At 61.6% G+C, this 17,508-nt stretch overlaps 3 protein-coding genes across 15 annotated transcripts in view; 2 read left to right on the forward strand and 1 right to left on the reverse strand.

Annotated features, from left to right (window-relative positions):
- Positions 1-9: 9 nt before the first annotated feature.
- Positions 10-7,488, forward strand: TMEM150A (transmembrane protein 150A). 7 transcript variants are annotated; one of them, XM_085229828.1, is made up of 7 exons: positions 10-2,288; positions 4,149-4,196; positions 5,095-5,166; positions 5,289-5,356; positions 5,505-5,632; positions 5,996-6,173; positions 6,699-7,488. In XM_085229828.1, the coding sequence occupies exons 2-7, from the start codon at positions 4,156-4,158 to the stop codon at positions 6,920-6,922; spliced, it is 711 nt and encodes a 236-aa protein (XP_085085954.1). In that variant the 5' UTR covers positions 10-2,288; positions 4,149-4,155; the 3' UTR covers positions 6,923-7,488. The 7 variants fall into 7 exon arrangements, with proteins under 7 accessions (XP_085085954.1, XP_085085955.1, XP_085085957.1 ...); XM_085229829.1 differs by lacking the exon at positions 10-2,288 and adding an exon at positions 2,787-2,805; XM_085229831.1 differs by lacking the exon at positions 10-2,288 and adding an exon at positions 2,821-3,217.
- On the forward strand, positions 7,077-15,910 carry NFKB2 (nuclear factor kappa B subunit 2). Of its 7 annotated transcripts, none has more exons than XM_085229793.1 (24): positions 7,077-7,208; positions 9,449-9,597; positions 10,085-10,195; positions 10,440-10,518; positions 10,687-10,727; positions 10,827-10,925; positions 11,056-11,207; positions 11,487-11,593; positions 11,681-11,839; positions 12,013-12,117; positions 12,241-12,326; positions 12,424-12,562; positions 12,646-12,762; positions 12,836-13,021; positions 13,117-13,252; positions 13,333-13,447; positions 13,615-13,822; positions 13,908-14,077; positions 14,162-14,264; positions 14,343-14,557; positions 14,743-14,812; positions 14,910-15,082; positions 15,150-15,261; positions 15,336-15,910. In XM_085229793.1, exons 1-24 carry the CDS (start codon positions 7,088-7,090, stop codon positions 15,455-15,457), a joined length of 3,075 nt encoding a protein of 1,024 aa, XP_085085919.1. In that variant the 5' UTR covers positions 7,077-7,087; the 3' UTR covers positions 15,458-15,910. The 7 variants fall into 7 exon arrangements, with proteins under 7 accessions (XP_085085919.1, XP_085085920.1, XP_031410282.2 ...); XM_085229794.1 differs by having other exon boundaries at positions 10,690-10,727; XM_031554422.2 differs by having other exon boundaries at positions 10,151-10,195.
- Positions 15,767-17,508, reverse strand: part of PSD (pleckstrin and Sec7 domain containing) — a 29,674-nt gene continuing 27,932 nt past the window's right edge. The window contains exon 17 of the mRNA XM_085229792.1: positions 15,767-17,376. Within this exon, the coding sequence (XP_085085918.1) occupies positions 17,137-17,376 (240 nt within the window). The 3' untranslated portion in view covers positions 15,767-17,136. The remainder of the gene's footprint in view (positions 17,377-17,508) is intronic.

A 17,508-nucleotide genomic window follows, 5' to 3' on the forward strand; every position in this document is an offset into this window, starting at 1 on the left:
TGGATGGACTTGTTGGTTCCTCTGAGGGCTGCAGTGGAGACAAACCATGCAGAGGCTAAGTAGAAAAGGTCCCAGCATAGTTAAAAAGGAGCTGTAAGATTGGTGCCACACAGCCAGGACTGAAGGCAGAAGGCAAGGGCTGAAGAGCAGGTGCCCTGCAACATCTCAGCATACAGCCCCCTCAGTGACAACGTGTCTGCCTGCCTTTCTGCCTGTTGAGGAAGAACTCCTCATTTGCACTGACAGGACTCTGGGTCAGCAGGAGATCCTGGAGTCTTCCAGAGCTAGTCCTTGCATGGATGTGGGCAACCAGAGTTGCTTCCGTCATGGTGCTTTCTGCTTTGTGTTGTAGCAAGATTCACACAGTGCCTTTAGAGCTGTGCAAGGCATCAGTGCCTTCTGTTCTCAGAGAATTCCAGAAGACTTACAAGCTTGATAACGAGTTTTAAGAAGTTGGAATTTGTTTAAATTTCATGGGCAAAGGTCTAAATATTGCGTAATGGAAGTGTGACGCACAAGCCAGGAAAGTCCTGTCATAAATCCTGGTTCTTTTCCCCCTTCCACCATTTCTGAGGTATTTTCATTCATTTAACCTTCTTCAGCCTCCACTGCTTCGAAAACTATGGTCCTTCCTGCCCTCAGATATTTTCCTTCATGTATTTGAATTCTTGTACTGCCTGCCCATGGTGCTTCTATAACCTATCTGCCCTCTACTTTCAAGCCTTGACTTCAATTTACAGCTCTGTTTTTCTAAGCTGCCTGCTGAAACCTTTAGATGATTAACTCTTTGTAAACCATTACTCAATTCTAAAGTGCCTCTGTGTGAGCGCTGCTGCCCTCTGATCCCTGGACACTTGGCCAGCCCTTGGACTGCTTGATGTGCTGTCACGTTGTGGCAAAGCCCAGCACTTCCTGCTGCCTGAAGATAGTTGTTTTGAGGACGCTGTGTTTCAAACTGTTTGCAAACCCACTCTGTACTTGGATCACTGCTACATCTTAATTCAGACAATTGTGGTGCAAAGCAAAAGCTAGCAGAGGGAAACTGCAGGAAATGGGACTGGAATGTAAAGAATGTAGGCTAGAAAGACAAAATTATGCTTTAGACAGTCTTTGCTAAACTGCAGATAGGAATGGACAGAAAAATAGATTCATTTCAGTGTTGTTTGGATTTTATGATAAGAAGGTTTTGTGTGTTACAGAAAGAAACAACCAGAGAAATTGCTTGTTTTAGTGTGAGCTCAAAGGAGAAGAGGAACGAGCTGGCAGGTAGTGTGTGCTTGAGACCATTTCAGTGACCGAGCTGCCTTGAACCCTCTGTGACCAAAGCCCTGGGACAGCGTGCAGCCAGCAGCTGCTGGGGAGGAGGGGAGGTCCTGGCGCTGGCCCTGGGGTTTGTCCCAGTGTACACTTCTTCAGACTTGGACTTCTTTCTCATTTTTACGGGTCTGACTCACTGTTGTTCCAGAGGATGCTGGACAGACATCACAGCAGTTGGGGTTTGCTTGCCTCTTGCCGTTCCAATGTACATACACCAAGAACTTCTGCAGCTGAAATGGAGCAGGCATAAATGTCAGCGATCAGCATATGTCAATAGGACAGCTTACTGCGAAGCTTTCTAATGGAAAAAAAGCCCTATTTCAAAGATAAGCTGTGGCTGCAAAACATAAATTTGGCACTGAAACTTCAAGTGCAGACTCTGAAGCTGCAGCATAAATCAGATGCACTATGGAAATAACAATAATGGCCAAGCACCAAGCGTGCTCGGCAGCCCTGCTGTGCAGGTACGAGGTCAGTGAGGTGCGCCTCGCTCCTGGAGCTGCCAGCTGCTGAGCTCCTTTGGAAAATCTGCTCTTGTTCGAGCCAGGTGCTTCCTGAAACTGCAGTCCCCACTGCTCCGCACCACCTGTGCATGCAGAGCAGCCAGCTTGGCTTTGCGCTGCCCATCCCCATTGTCCAGGAACAATCCCAGCCTCGCGGAGCTGCTGGAGGCTGCAGCAGCTGCAGCGTTGCCCGGCGTCCCCACAGTGGGTGGCATTGTTCTGCTGCTGCCGCCATGCAGAGGGCTGGGGGGAGTGCGGCCTAGTAATGGAGTGGCGGAGGTTTGCATCCCACGGTGAAAGCTTGGTGAAATGCTGCGCTCAAAGTCATGGAGTGACCATGGACCTTTCAGGAACTCACTGTGGACTGCGGTTCAGATTTTTGGGAAGATCTTCATGAGCAGCAGGTCCCAGTGTGCAGTGCAGCACCCAGTGTTGCATAACCTCTGCTGGATCAAGGTGGGGACACAGGTAGGGCACAGCCAGCTTTCCACTGCGCCTCGCCTGGAGCGCGGTGCTGCTGGGCCCTGCCAGGGCCTGCACACCCACTGGCAAAGGGAAGGCTGGGGGCCTGCAGCCACATGCCCGGGGCAGCAGGAGGGTGTGCTGGGATGGGGTGCAAGCAGGAAATGTGGCTGCTGCTGCCAAGGCACAACCCGGCTGAACAGCCAGGGCCTCCTGCGCTTCCTCTTCTGTGTGCAAGTCCACCAGTTAAGAAAAACAGAAACTTTGCTGTGTGGTGGGACTGAGGGGCGACTGGCCCTCAAATCCGAGTGTAGGAAGGGTCAGGGCAGGAGACCGCAGTGTGCCTTATGCAGCTGGCAGGAGGAGGAGATCAGCGGCCGGACTGCCGTGAGCCCTGTTCCCGCGTATGCCAGTGCACAGGGAAGAGGAGGGAAGTGAGAGAGGTCCTCCCGGCCTTGCTGTTCCGCGGTGCACAAGCTCTGCGCGGGGAGCCGCGCCTGCCGTAGGCGGGGTGCTATCGGAGGTACGGAGAGCATCGCTCCAGCGGGGAAAGCTCCGTGCGCGTCCGCTCCGTGCCCGCTGCCCCGCTCCGTACCCCGCCGCTCGCGGGCCGGCGGCGCTGCCGCCACGTGGCGCCCGGGGTCGGGCCGGGCCAGCGCCGCTCCGCGCTGCCCGCCGGGCGGGGCGGGCTCTGCCGCCGAGTGGGACCCCGCGGGGCGGAGCCGGGCCGGGCCGTCCCGTCCCGTCCCGGTGCGGAGCGACGCTGCCGACCTCGCTCCTCCCGGCCCCGGCCCCGCGGCGGGCGCTGCCCATGGGGAGCGCGGCCCGTCGGCGGCCCGGCAGCACGAGACCCCGGCGCTCGGCCCCGCCATGCCCGCCTGGGCCATCCTGCCCATCATGCTGCCCGCCTTCACGATCACCGGCATGTGGATCGTGTGAGTACCCGCGGCTGCTCCCGCCGCACCCCCGCAGCGCCTGTCCGCGGCTCCGGCTCGGGGGCTGCGGAGTGCCGCCCGCCGGGGTGCTCAGGGCGGGAGGGCACGCGGGTTTCGTCGCCCGTACGGGGCACGGGCTGTCACCGCTGCCAGCCCGCCTGCTCCGACTCGGCCCGGGCTGGCGGCCGTCACCCCGGCTGCCCCGATCTCCGGGGCCAGTAGTGCGGCGCCGCGGGCATCGGACGAGGGCTTTCCCCAGGTGAGGGCTGCCCCGCGCTCTGTTCCGCTGCTCGCTCCCCTGTTACGTGGCACCCAGGGCGACGCGGGGCGCCTCTCGCCCGTGCCGTCTCTTAACCTGACTCGTCTGTCCCAGCGGCTGCAGCGGTGCGAGCTGCGCGGGGCTGCCGGTGGGCTGGGCCGACCTGTGCCCCAGGTGGGACACGGTGACGAGCAAGGTGCTAGACACGGGCAGTGCCGGTGGGGCTCCCCCTGCTCACGCCTCCCCTCGCACTGCCGCAGGGCTGTCTGCTGTGGCGAGCCCACCTCGTCCCCCACCTGCCTGCTGCCGCTTCTTCGTGCTGTACCTGCGTTTATTCAACGCCGCGATGAGGAGCTGAGCGAGGCTGATCTGCACGTGGAGCCCTGCCGGCACTGGGCCGCTTCTCCAGACTGCCCCGAGCCCGTGGCAGCGGGGAGTGCGGGCGGCGGGGAGGGGACAGGCCACCAGAGCAGCTATGGGAGCAGCTTTGGCTGCACAGGACCCCAGCAGAAGGCAGGGTCGGGGAGCTCTGGCACAGAGCTGAGCTCGGCCGCTTACAGGGGCAGGGTTCCTGCTCAGGGAAGCCAGGGGAAGGCAGTGTGCAGTGCCCTGCAGGCAGCCCCGGAGCGGTGCCCAGGTTCGTAGCGGTGACTCCACTCTCGTTTTCCCCAGGTATGCCATGGCACTCTCCAACAACCATATCTGTCCTGTGCACAACTGGTAAGGTCGGGGCAGCAGGGCCCCAGTAACACAGGGGGACCAGAGGTCTCCTCCAGACATCACCTGCTTTACCCATGGGGGTTGAGTGTGGAACTACATGGGGACGCAGCGCTCGCAAGGTTGAGCACCACGCTGCAGAGCCTTGAGGGCAGCCAAGCAGGGCTGCAGCCAGCCCCCGCTGCACAGTGGCCCGACTTTGCTGCCCTGTATGTGGGGACAAAACAATGAGCATGGAAAAAGCGTGAAACGAGCGGCTGGGGAGTTGCAGAGAGCCGTGTGTCTCCATGGGGGAGGCTGAGCCCTGCTTGCTGGAAGCCAACCTGGTGGTGCCGGCAGGGCTGCAGGGTGCACCTGGCTGTGCCTGGGCTGGGGATGGGTGCTGAAAAGGGACCTGTCAGCTTGCTGTGCCACCCCAAATCTGCCCAGAAAACCGGAGTTAATTCTCACTAGAGAGCTTGAAGGAGGGAAAAAAAACAACTGCTGCCGTTTCCTGTCTGATGGCTTACTCTGTCTTGGGAAGAATGTGTTTGTCTCTGTGGCATAAACAGACGTTAATGATGAATAATGCTTCCGAACTTCAGGCTCCTTGCCTTAAAAAAAAATGAAAAGCTCCCAAACCAAACAGCACCACAAGGGCAGGCCTTGAGGCTCCACGCCTCGCTCGGGCTTGCGGTTGGAAAACAAAGCCACCAGTAATGAGGAGACAGAAAACACACAGCGGGACCGGCCCAGCCCTTCCCAAAACTCCATCCTGTTTAACCGTGCACTGGCTGAGCCGTTTTGGCTGCAGGCAGGCCCTGTGGGCTCTGCGGCCGTGTGGTGGGGGCACCAGGGTGACCCCGGAGGGGCTCCTCTCCTGAGGCCTCCGGCTCCCCAGCCCATCCATTGCTCTCTGCAGGAACTACAACCAGTCATGTGGCCTGGACAGCCTCGGCTCCTGCTGCACGCTGGATCACATCCCGCTGGTCAGGTGAGGGCAGCAGGGGCCTGGAGAGGGCTGGGCGGGGGCTCGGGGTCATCCTTGAGCGGGCCCCAGGAGGACCTCGCAGCCTGGTAACGCCTGCTGAGGGCTGCCCTGTCTTGTCCCCGCAGCAAGTGTGGCACCCTGCCTCCTGAGAGCTGCTTCTTCAGTCTCATCTGCAGCCTGGGCTCCTTCATGGGTGAGTATGTGGCATCAGGTTGGGAGTGGGGGCTGTGTGGTGCCAATCTGTGGGGTGCCCAACGTGGTGGGGAGGCGGGCAGCCGGGCATCAGGGACTGCTGGCATCAGCAGACATTGGTGCAGACAGGTGCTGTCTCCATCCCACAGTAATCCTGGTGGGGCTGCTGAGGTACGCCCATGTCCTGGAGCATGTTGGGCCATCGCTTCTCAACACCCTGGGGCTGGCTGCCGGCTGGATCTGTGCTGCTGGGCTCACCATGGTGGGCAACTTCCAGGTAAGGCTGCGGGGTGGAAATGGGCCAGGCTGGGCTGAGATGGGGGACGGGGAGCATGGGGGGGAGGCAAGCAGGCCTGGCTATGTCCAGCTGCTGCAGGGGGTCGTGGTGGCAGAGGACACAGGACCTAGGGTCATTCCATTCTGTCTGCTTGCTCCTTTGCTCAGCTCTGGGCCTTGTCCTCTGGGCACTGGGATTGCTCCTTGCTGTGGCTCTGGGCTGAAGTCCTTATCTCAGGAAGCAAATGCCGAGGCTGCAGTCTGCCGCTGTCTGCTGGGCAGGGTCAGGAGGTGGTGCTGCAAACACACCTCGGTGCTGCCCCAGCCATCCCCAGCTGACACTCTACCCATGCCATGCCCGCAGGTGGATCATGCCAAGGTGCTGCACTACATTGGGGCAGGGGTGGCCTTCCCCACCAGCATGCTGTTCGTCTTCCTGCAGTCCGTCCTCACGTACCGTGCGGCCAAGACCCGCGGGCACTACTGGACCGGCCACCTGCGCAGCATCCTCACAGCTGTGGCCTTCGTCACCCTCGTCTTCAGTATCCTTCTTCTGGCCCCGTGGGCCGGGCAGGGACAAGCTCCAGCCTGATGCCATGTGGTCTGGGGATATGGCAGCCTGGCAGGGCTCCAGCCCTGTGCTGGGAGGAGCCAGGAACCAGCTGTTTTTATTAACAGGTATTTTGAGCCCTTGGCAATGCACAGTCTGAATTAGCTATAGCAGTGCAGTGGCAAAGCTGAGGCTGACACAAGCAGAGCACAGAAGCACTTTGTGCAGGTGCCCAGCGCAGGAAAACCACAGCAGCCTGCAGGCAGGGCACGGCCCTTGGTTCACACTGGGGCTGCAGACCGCCTGCAGGCAGGGCTCTGTGCGAGGGGCAGTGCTATGTGGCTGTGGCTGTGCAGGGGTTGGGAGTGGGTTGGGGAGCAGCACAAGTCACAGGGGCTGGAGGAGAGGAAGAGCAGTGGGACCTCTGAGGTTTTGGGTAGTGCAATTGTGCAGAGGGTGCTGTCCTCTGTGGGTATCTGGGATATGGCTGTGGTTTCCTTGACCAGCACGACCTTGGGTGGTGTGTTCTTCATCCAGGAGAGCTTCGTGCTGCAGCATGTGGCTGCCCTGTGCGAGTGGGTGTTCATCATTGATGTCCTGGTCTTCTACGGAACCTTCACTTTTGAGTTTGGGGCCATCTCCACAGACACCTTTCTGGTGCTGCTGAAGGCAAGCCGGGCCCCCAAGAGCCACAAAGGGGAGGACAGCCTGCCTGGCGCGGAGGGGCTGCCCATGCTCTGAGCTCTGTGCCACGAGCATCTCCCAACCTAGTGCCTCTGGGTGCAGTGTGTGTGTGTGCGTGTGTGTGTGCACGTGGTGCTCTGTACCTGCCCTCTCACCTGGGGCTGCAGCCCATGTCCCTGCCCAGGGGCTGGGCCAGCCTCTTTTCAGCTGCCAGACACAATCATGATCCCTCTGCCTAGGCTCTGGCCAATGCCTTCCCTGGGATGTCTCTGCACATTCCACGCTCCTTATCAGCCAGCATGGGAGGTCTTGCAGGGCTACAGCTTCTTGGGGTCTGGCCAGGGTGAGTGAGTCTTGTGTGGTCCCTGCTGTCCCCTGTGCTCGTGGGAGGGCGCTGAGTGGGTGTGTGTGGACATAGAGCTGCGTATATGTATATATATATGTATATATAGACATACTATATAGTTTTCCCTGTCCCTCGAGAGGGGTGGTTGCTGCTGCTGTGTGCGTTGATCAGGTCGTGCTTTCCGACCAGCTCACAATCGGCCTAGAACCCACCGGTATGTGTAGTTCAAAGAGGATTTTTATATATAATATATTAAAAAAAAACAACAGAACACAAACCAGTTACTAAGCGCGCACGAACCATAACAAAAGGAACTGCAGCCGCGCAGGCTCCCGTCGGCCGGCTGCCCCCCGCCCCGCCCCGTGTCCCCGTGTCCCTGTGGGGGGGGCGGGCCTGGAAGCCTGGGAGGCGGGGCCGGGCCGGGACTTTCCCGGGGCAGCAGCAGCCGCGCGGGACCGGCGGTGAGCGGCGGTTCGGAGGTGAGCGGAGGGGCGGCTGCGTTGTGCTCGGGGTCGCGGGTGGGGAGGTGCCGCCGGTTCCCGCAGGGCTCCGCTGCTCCCGTACCGTGCCGTACTGCGTGGAGCGGCGGGGGGTTCGGAGCTGGCATCCGTCCCTGCGGTCGACCCTGCCAGGGGGAAGGTCGTGTGTTTCCTTGTTGAGCTCGGTGGGTGCAGCTGCGCGGGGAAGGGCCCTGCAGGGCTGCCCGAAAGCTGCCCCTAAGGTCGATGCTGTAGTGGTGCTGTGGGTGATGCGGGGACCGGGATGGAGACGGGGCCGAGAGGGGCTTCTGGGAGCTGTGCGGGCACACGGCAACGGGAGAGACGTAGTTGATCGGTGCGTGGCTGGGGTGTGCCCAAACGAAGTCAGCTGTGATGGGAGGACTGCCCTCAGTGGATCCGTGCTAGAGGTGGGCAGTGGGCTGGGAGTCGTCCGGTGGCCATAGATGCCCATAGCCGTGACAGAACAGAGCCTGGAGTTGTACAGAAAGCACGAGGTTGGGAATTTAGGGCTGTGATTCACAGCTTTGGCAGGGTCCTGGGGAGAAAAATGGCAGAGGAGCAGCCTGGGGAGGGGGAGCTGCAGCATGGTGCCTGTATGCCAGTGCGGGTCAGAGCACTCCTGCTGCATCCTGTGCTCCTGGAGCACCTTCCTGGGGCTGCTGCACATCCCTGTTGGCAGACAGACCGATGGACATGGAGCTGTTCTCCTGACTGCAGGGAACCAGCTCAGCAGCTGTCACAGGAGGGAAGAGAACAGCACCTGCATTGCTGGGTCACATTCAGGAGGCTGTGGGCACAAGAGCATGGCTGCACTAGGCATCGGCAGGCCCTGGCACCTGAGCTGTGAGAAGGCCTGAAGATACAGGGCAGGAGGGAATTGGGCTCCCCTGGAGCCATGCAGGGGGAGAATGGGGCCTCCCTGCTGGTGCAGGGCTGCTGCTTGGTGTGGAAGATAGCCCCTGGCCTGAGAGCGGGGCTGAGCTGTGTGGCTTCCAGGAACAAGGAAACAAAGCTGTCCCTGGCCCTGCTTAGAAGACAGGTGTTGCAGCTTCCCCTGGTACATGGACACAGGGAAGGGAAACCTCTGGAGCAAGGTGTGGGCTGGCCAGAGGGCAGGTGATGCCCTGTGATGTGCCCTTGTTATGCTATGAGCTGCAACAAGGGCAGTGCTGAGCAAGCTGTGAAAGCCCCTCAGGAAGGGATAGAGAAGGGGGAGCTGCTGCTTGTGAAGGACACAGTGGGCCCTTCCCAAAGGCTCATTGGGCAGAGTGAGGGGCTGTCCCGCTATTCTGTGGTGGAGGGATATTCTTCCCCTCCTTTATCTCTATGACATCCATGCCAACAGCTCTGGGGGCTGAGTGCAGGGGCCAGATCCCAAGCAGGTGCAGTGCTCCCCACCAGTGCAGGGCCAAGAACGTGCTGTGCTCTTGGGCTCTGAGAACAGCCCGAGGAAGGTTCCCCAGCCCCACACCTGGGCTCAGACATTGCTTCGGCTGCACCTGTGGGCAGGGGCACAGGGCAGCCCCTAGAGGCCCGAAGAGCCGGAGAATCTCCTGGAAGAAGCGCTTTTCAACTTCCGAAGAACATGAGTCACGCACGAGTTGAACAATCCCCTTCCTTCCCCCGTCTCCCACACACCCAAAATCCCCCAAGCGGGACCTGCAGCGGCCACTGATTCAGAAAATCATGGTATGAGGGCACGGCGGACTCAGATATATTTTTTCCTTCCTTGCTCAGCGAGGAGAAGGGATGTGGAGGAAGCGAGCTCACCCCGCGCTGCCCTGACCCTGCCCTCTACCCGAGCTCCGCGGCGATTCCCTGCGGCAAACCCTGACGCGGCGATGCTGGGGCTGGACGGGCTGCTGCGGCCGGCCGCCTCCGGCACGGTAAGCCAGGGGTGCGGGCGCCGGGGTGGGCGCTGGGAGAGTGTGAAGGAGGGACGGGAACGCAGGCGGCATACGCTGCCCGCGGCCCCTCGAAGGGGAGGACGGAGGGCCGCCCTTACGCGGAACCGGCGCGGCGGCGGGGGAGCCGCTCCTTGCCCTGCCCGGGACGCGCCGCGAGCCGCGGGCGGAGCGTCCCCCCGGGTGCGGGGCCGTGCCCCGGAGGTGCCGTCGGGATTTCCAGTGCTCGCGGGGCTGCCCCCGCGGGGCCCCGCCGCTGACTGATTGCGATCCTCCCGCTCCGGGCCCAAAACTCCCCGGGTGTTTCGGGAGGGATGGAAGCGGCTCGCCCCGCGTCCGAACCTCCGCGCCGCCCCCGCCCCGCGCCGCCCTCCCGCCGCTGGTTGCCGCGGGGCCGTGCCGAGCCGGCGGGGCGGGGCGGGGCGGTGACGCGCGGGGCCGTCATTTCCCGGCTCCGCGGGGTTTCTAGGGACTTTCCGGAGCGGCGTGCCTTCCTGCCGCCGCCGGCCCCGCTCAGCGCCCGCTCTTCCCGCAGGCCGGCGGCCGGCCCCGCAGCGACATGGACGAGCACTTCCAGCCCGTGAGTGCGGCCGGGGGGTCCCGCGGGGTGCTGTCTGTCTGCTTGGGTGTATGCGTGCCGTCTGGTCGCCTGTCTGTCTGCCCGTCTGTCCTTCTGCTTGGGTTGGGGTCAGCGGCAGACCCCGGGGACGTGGTGGGCTTTCTGTGCCTGCTGCCCCTCGTCCCTGGGAGGTGGGGAGGTACGTGGGGTCCGCTCCCGGCTGGGGGGGCTCAGTCCTGCAGCTCACGCTGCCCTCCCCTCCCAGTGCCTGGATGGGATTGACTACGATGACTTCAGCTTTGGCTCCCACATGGTGGAGCAGAAGGAGCCCCTGATGGAGACAGGTAAGGGCTGCGTCCCCTTGGGTGGCTCGCAGCGGCCCCATGTTCCCCCGTCCCCATGGTGGGCTGGCTGGGAGCCCAGCCCTGCGCTCCAGAGTGGGGCTGTGCCGCCCGACCCCACTGCGCCCTGTCTGCCGGGCTTCACCTGCACCTCTCCTCTTTGCCCTCCAGCAGTCGGCCCATACCTGGTGATCATTGAGCAGCCGAAGCAGGTGAGGGTGGCACACGGGTGAGAGCAGGCGGAGCTGTCACCGCCGCAGGGCACATTCCCAGTGCTGCCGTCAGGCTGAGCTCCGCTTTGCTTTCCACAGCGGGGCTTTCGATTTCGGTATGGCTGCGAGGGCCCTTCGCACGGGGGGCTGCCAGGAGCCTCCAGCGAGAAGGGGCACAAGACCTATCCCACCGTCAAGGTGAGCACTGTGCTGCCATGGCGCTGTGAGCACACACGGGTTGGGATGATGCTCGGAGGAGTGAGGATGTGAGCCAGGCACTAAGGAGCCCCAGGTCCGGCTTTGTACCTCAGCTCCCTCCTCCCCGCAGATCTGCAACTACGAAGGGGTAGCGCGCATCGAGGTGGACCTGGTGACGCACAGTGACCCTCCACGTGTGCACGCGCACAGCCTGGTGGGCAAGCAGTGCAACGAGGCCGGCAACTGCGTCGTCATTGTGGGGCCCAAAGACATGACGGCACAGTGCGTGTGGGGCGTTTTCTGAGATCTGCGGGAGTGGGGCGGGAGCTGCGTGCACTCTCTTGCTGCGCACAGAGTTCCCTGTAGGTCCCATAAATGCAACCCACGTGCTGGCCCAACCGGCTTCCATTTACGTCCCCTCCAGCCCTGCAAGTCCCCACCGTGGCTGTTGGGGTCCTCTCTTCTGGGTTCCTCTCTCCCTGTGGCCATGCACCACCGCCCCCCATGCCACACCACTGCCTCCTGCTTGGCTCTGTGCTGACTGTGGGCTCTTCTGGGCAGGTTCAGCAATCTGGGAGTGCTCCACGTCACCAAAAAGAACATGATGGAGATCATGAAGGAGAAGCTGAAGAAGCAGAAGACACGCAACACAAACGGACTGCTGACAGGTGAGGGCTGTGTGGATTGGGGCGGTGGGGTCATATAGCGTGGGGCAGCTGCCAGGCACAGAGTGTCTGACGGTACCCCCCCTGCAGAAGCTGAACTGCGTGAGATCGAGCTGGAGGCCAAGGAGCTGAAGAAGGTGATGGACCTGAGTATCGTGCGGCTGCGCTTCACCGCTTACCTCCGTGACAGCAGTGGAAACTTCACTTTGGCACTGCAGCCTGTCATCTCTGATCCCATCCATGACAGCAGTGAGCATGGGGCTGCTGTGGCGGGGACATGGGGGGGCTGCTCTGCGTGGGGTCATGGTGCTCTGGGTGTGCTGCTCCCAGCTGGGTGTTAACCGAGTGTGTGAGTGGCTCCATTTTGGCCCCCCTGGGCTCCTAGTGCTCTGTGGTGCTCCCGACATCCCTTGGCCCCACAGAGTCCCCTGGTGCTTCTAATCTCAAGATCTCGCGGATGGACAAGACTGCGGGCTCAGTGCGGGGTGGTGACGAGGTCTACCTGCTGTGCGACAAGGTGCAGAAAGGTAAAGGGCTGCAGCTCTCAACACGGGCTGCAGCCAAGCAGACGTGAGCCCCATGGCTGCGGGTGGCTGTGTCCCTGCAGCCAGGCAGCAGGGCAGGCGGTGCCCAGTTCCTTTCCTCCCCAGATGACATTGAGGTGCGGTTCTACGAGGACGACGAGAATGGCTGGCAGGCCTTTGGAGACTTCTCTCCCACGGACGTACACAAACAGGTGCAGGGGGATGGCGCGAGTGGGTGCCTGTGGGGTGGGCGGGCCCATCTCAGGTTGCAGGCCAGAGCAGGGCCCAGAGCTGTCCTCCTGTCCACAGTACGCCATTGTCTTCCGCACACCTCCCTACCACAAACCCAAAATTGACCGTCCTGTCACCGTGTTCCTGCAACTTAAGCGGAAGCGTGGAGGGGACGTCAGCGACTCCAAGCAGTTCACCTATTACCCCGTGGTTGAGGGTGAGTGCTATGGGATGGGGCTCCCGGCCCTGTGGCTGGGCTGCTCACCTGCCCCTCACCCCCCTCCCTGACTCTCCCTGCAGATAAGGAGGAGGTGGAGCGGAAGCGCAAGAAGGTGCTGCCTCAGTTTCCCCAGCACTTTGGCGGAGGCTCTCACATGGGGGGTGCTGGAGGTGCTGGGGGCTTTGGAGCAGGAGGAGGTGAGTGGGAACATCCCGCACCCTGTGCTGCCAGCTGGCCTGACCTGGCCCTGACCTGGCCTTTGCTCCACAGGCGGTAACCTCAGCTTCCCTTATTCATCCGGACTGGGATACAACAACCTCTACTCCTCCAGCCCGCACCCCGTAGGGGGGGGGTACCAGGGCGGTGTGCAGATGAAGGCCCCCAGCGAGAGTGGGGATGGAGGTGACAGACAGGTGCCTACAGAAAGCACCTACTGCAGGGAGCTGCAGCGGCATGGTATGAGGGTTCGGGCTGGAGGCTGTACCCAGGGGAGCCAGTGGAGGTGTGGGACCCAGAGCCCTCTGGGGCTGACGTCCTGCCTTGCCCTGCAGCCCACCTGTGCCACCTGTGGTTGCTGGCACGCCGCAACGCCCATGCCCTGCTGGACTACTCGGTGACTGCTGACCCTCGCATGCTGCTGGCTGTGCAGAGGCACCTGGTAGCCTCACAAGATGAGAATGGGGACACGTGAGTGCTTGGAGCTGGGGGCAACCGGGGGAGGGAACCTGTGGCCATGGAGCTGGTGTGAGGGCTGTCCTCTTCTGCAGGCCCTTGCACCTCGCCATCATCCATGAGCAGACGGCTGTGATCAAGCAGCTAATTGAGGTGGTGGTCAGCATCCCTAGCCAGCAGATCATTAACATCACCAACAATCTGCAGCAGGTATTGGGTTCCTGGGCAGCACTGTCACAGGGAAGGGCCAGGATGGGGGGAGCCTTGCTCCAGTGTCCAGACCTGGGATTGCAGCTGCCCCATCCCAATGCCATGCATGAGGAGACAGGGCTGTGCTGGGACAGGCTTGTTGCTGTGATGATGCTTCTGTCCCACAGACACCGCTGCACCTGGCAGTCATCACCAAGCAGCCCCAGGTGGTGCAGCTCCTGCTGCAGGCCCATGCCAACCCCACCCTGCTGGACCGCTACGGCAACTCCCTGCTGCACCTGGCACTGCAGGCTGGTGATGAGGAGATGCTGCGGACGCTGCTGGCCCACCTGGGCTCTGCCACCCCCTACCTGTTGTGCTTGCCCAACTTCCACGGTGAACGGAGTGGGGAGGGAAGGGGCCACGCTGGAGAAGGGCCCTGGTGCCACAGGAGGGTGCTGAGCCGGTGCCGCTGCCACAGGTCTCCTGCCCGTACACCTGGCTGTGAAGGCGAAGAGCCTGGCCTGCTTGGACCTGCTGGTCAGGAAGGGCGCGGATGTGAATGGCGTGGAGAGGCAGGGCGGCAGGACACCACTGCACCTGGCTGTGGAGATGGAGAACCTCAACATGGCCACACACCTGGTGAAGAAGGTAGGTAGGCGCTGGTTCCTCTCCACGGGGTGGGAGCAGAGATGGAGACAGGGCCCCCTCCTCATGGCCTCACTTTTTCTGTAGCTGGGAGCAAATGTCAACAGCCGGACCTTTGCTGGGAACACCCCCCTGCACCTGGCTGCTGGCCTGGGCTCCCCAACCCTCACCAAACTGCTGCTCAAAGCAGGTAAGCTACAGCCCTGCCCTGCTGCTGGGTGCCTTGAGCAGACCCTGCCTTGGGGGCTCAGCCCGAACCTTCTGACAGGGGCAGATGTGCAGCATGAGAACGACGAGCCTGTCAGCCCCTCCTCGTCAGAGGCCAGCAGCGACACGGATGGCGACCCCGAGGAGCAGGAGCAGGCTATGGAGCTGGGGGAGCCAGCCCCGAGCCCCCATCCCACCCCTGAGGAGGAGCAGGGGCAAACAGGGCCTCGGCAGCGCCGCTGCCACACAGCTCTGGACCTGACCCGGAGCCAGAAGGTGTGTGGGGACGTGCATGGGTGGGGGCTGTGGGGTGGGATGTCCAGGATGTGTGGGGGCAAGGCCAAGCCAGGAGCTCTGCCAGGGCTGGCACCAGCCTGATGCCCCTCCATGTTGCAGGCCCTGTGGGGTGTTGGGGAGTGTTGACTGGCACTTGGGGCAATGCTCACATCCTTCATGTGCAGGTGCGGGACATATTGCTGCAGGCCTCCCAGCCATGCCCTGATACTGAGCTGCCCACCGCCCCCCGGCCAGGTGAGCAGCCCTGCTGCAGGTACAGCAGGGCCGGCAACCCCCCATCCCCATGGCAGTAGGGACAGATGGTGTGTGACAGGGGTACATGTCCCCACAGGGAATGTGCTGTCTCTGGACAGCGATGCGCTGCAGGGGCTGGAGCAGCTGCTGAACCAGGACAGCAGCGGGTCAGACTGGATGGAGCTGGCCAAGAGGCTGGGGCTCTGCAGCCTGGTGGAAACCTACAAGGACACGCCTTCACCCAGCATCAGCCTGCTGCGCAGCTATGAGGTCGGTGTCAGGCCCTATCCCTGTGCTGTCCCCTCTATGTCTTCCGCTCACCGTGTTCTCCCTGCAGCTGGCCGGGGGCAGCCTTGGGGGCCTTCTGGAGGCGCTGGACTCCATGGGCCTGCGCGGGGCTGTCAGAATGCTGCGCAAACCTGAGCCGCTGGAGAAGCTGCAGAGCACAGGTACGGAACTGCGGGATGGGAGGGCCCCGCTGCCCTCAGCCCTCCCGGCTAATGGCCCTGGGCTTGCCTTGCAGAGGTCAAGGAAGACAGTGCCTATGGGAGCGAATCGGTGGAGGAGGAGCAGGCGGCCACCCTGAAGCCGAGGCCAGTGCCAGAGGGAGAGCTGCTCCACAGCCAGCAGCAGCAGGTGCACTGAGGGGCTGGGGGGGCCACGCTGCCCCCCGCCCTGCCTCTCCCACACAAGTGCCTTCTAGACTGGGGGCTGCGCTGCAGCCTGGCTGTCTTGCTGTTAAGAGCCCCACTCTGCTCTTATTTAATGGTCCCACACCTGGTGAATAAAGGGGACACGGTTTCCATTAGCCTCAACCCTCTGTGTCTGCACCGGCCCCGAGAGACACAGGGAGAGCAGCCAGCCCGTGCCCCCTCGGCATCACCCCAAGTGCCTGTGCTGTCCCCAATACCGCTTCTGGGCTGCCTGGGGGAAAAACCACAGCACACCAAGAACTGAAGAGCAAGTTTTACTTCAGTAACCGACAGAAGAAGCTGTACAAAGGTTTTTCTCCCCCCGAGCCACCTGGAGCAAGGGTGGATTTTTTTTTTTCTGTTTTTTTTTTCTGTTTTTTTCTTTTTTTTTTTTTTTTTTTTTTTTGCAATAGACTCAAAAGAGCAGAATAAAAAGTTTGACACATTCGCAAAGTGCTGAAACTGGCGAGGTCCCACGCACCAGGAGCAGCGGCAGCCCCCCGCCCTTCTCCAGCCCCAGTGCCTGCCACCTGCCTCCAGTGCTCCTGCAGCCATGTGAGCACCAGTGTTTGCTCCAAGTGTCTTCCAGCCATGCTCACCCTGTGGACATGCCTGGGAACTGAGACAGCCTGCAGCTAAAGAGAAGGCTCTCCAGCCTCTGCTCCTCCTCCTCTTATTGGACCGGCACTCAGCTTTACATCCTCCAAGGCCCTTGTGATGCTTTGGAGAAGTGGCACTGGAAGGAAAGCCCCACTCTCCCTCCCCCTCGCCATACCCACCTCTGCTCAATGCACACGCAGGCAGGACCCAGGGCCACATCCAGACTGCAGAGCTGTGCCCATATTCGCAAAGAGCCAGCATGCACGCAGTGCTGCTCAGCTGTAGGGCTCTGCAGGAGGGCTGCTGGTGCAGGGTGGGGGCTCACAGCACAGCAGTGACGCTCAGCTCACTGTCTGGGGGGGGTACTGTGTCCTCCTTTGAGTCCATGTAAAAACATTTCCCCCCTAGAAGTGCACAATCTACAGGACATGGCTGAGTTTGGTGCAGTGTTTTTCTGTTTGTTGTTTTTTCTTAAATAGTTCCCAAAAAGCGTCAAAATTAGCCCCTCAAAAAACTCCCTGGTGGTCAGCTCAATCTGGTACTAAAAAGTGCAAAACTGTATCACAAAAACCGTCCAAAAGTTGTAAGAAAGCAAGAGGCGTGGGGGCAGTGGGAGCTCCTGGAGTTGGGGCCAGGGATGGCTCCATCCCACATGGCATAATGGAGCTAGAGGAAAGCAGCTGCCGGCTGCGCTGCAGTTTTACACCAAGGAAAGTAGCCCAGTCAGGGAGTGTCAGTCCCTGCCCCTCCCTGGGGTGAGGAGCTGGAGGGGGGCCTGCAGCCAAGCATAGAACAAGGGGAGCAGGAATGAGTCTGTGGGGCAGCTCCGGCCTGCAGCCCCTTGGTCCTGCCCTGCATCTGTCTCTGGCCCAGGGGCCGCCGGACTGCTGCTGGTGGCTGAGTACGGCTGTCCCCACCGCGACGCGTGCCCCTGGAGAATGGACTCATGCAGGGTCCCAGCAGGTATGTGGCACCCACCCAGCGCCCTTGGGCAGGATCAGAGCTGCAGTACAGGTGGCTGATGCCCCTGGCTTATGATTTCTGGGGGTGGCTGGGGGGCTGGCGGCTGGCACGCTCTGAGATGTTGCGCTTCACCTTGGTGCCTGTGCTGGAGGGCTCGGCGTTCAGCGAGGGGCTGGAGCGGGATTTTTTCAGGCCGTCATCCTCACCGCCTGCTGCGTCAAAGAGCGTGGACTCAAACGCCGCCAGGTCCTCAGAGCCAGCTTTCAGCTTGGCCCGCAGCAGCATGGCATAGGTGCCGTAGCGGGATTTCTGGGGACAGAGCACAGCAAAGTAGCAGGGCACTGTCTCTTCAGCCTGCAGCTCACAGAGCTCTTCTTGGCCCTCCAGCGCAGCCTGGAGGCTTCCAACCAGAGGCACAGCAAGCCGCGGCACAGACCGTCC

Source organism: Meleagris gallopavo, chromosome 8, assembly GCF_905368555.1.
Source record: "Meleagris gallopavo chromosome 8, MGAL_WU_HG_1.1, whole genome shotgun sequence".
Lineage (NCBI taxonomy): Eukaryota > Metazoa > Chordata > Aves > Galliformes > Phasianidae > Meleagris > Meleagris gallopavo.

Bases quoted from the DNA above. Each gene is read 5' to 3' on its own strand.
- TMEM150A (XM_085229831.1), top strand. From the start codon at position 3,153: ATGCCCGCCTGGGCCATCCTGCCCATCATGCTGCCCGCCTTCACGATC. The intron at 4,197-5,094 runs GTAAGGTCGGGG...TGCTCTCTGCAG, and splicing joins ATCTGTCCTGTGCACAACTG to GAACTACAACCAGTCATGTG. The intron at 5,633-5,995 runs GTAAGGCTGCGG...CCATGCCCGCAG, and splicing joins CCATGGTGGGCAACTTCCAG to GTGGATCATGCCAAGGTGCT.
- NFKB2 (XM_085229793.1), top strand. From the start codon at position 7,088: ATGATCCCTCTGCCTAGGCTCTGGCCAATGCCTTCCCTGGGATGTCTC. The intron at 12,763-12,835 runs GTGAGTGGGAAC...TTTGCTCCACAG, and splicing joins GGGCTTTGGAGCAGGAGGAG to GCGGTAACCTCAGCTTCCCT. The intron at 14,813-14,909 runs GTGAGCAGCCCT...ATGTCCCCACAG, and splicing joins GCCCACCGCCCCCCGGCCAG to GGAATGTGCTGTCTCTGGAC.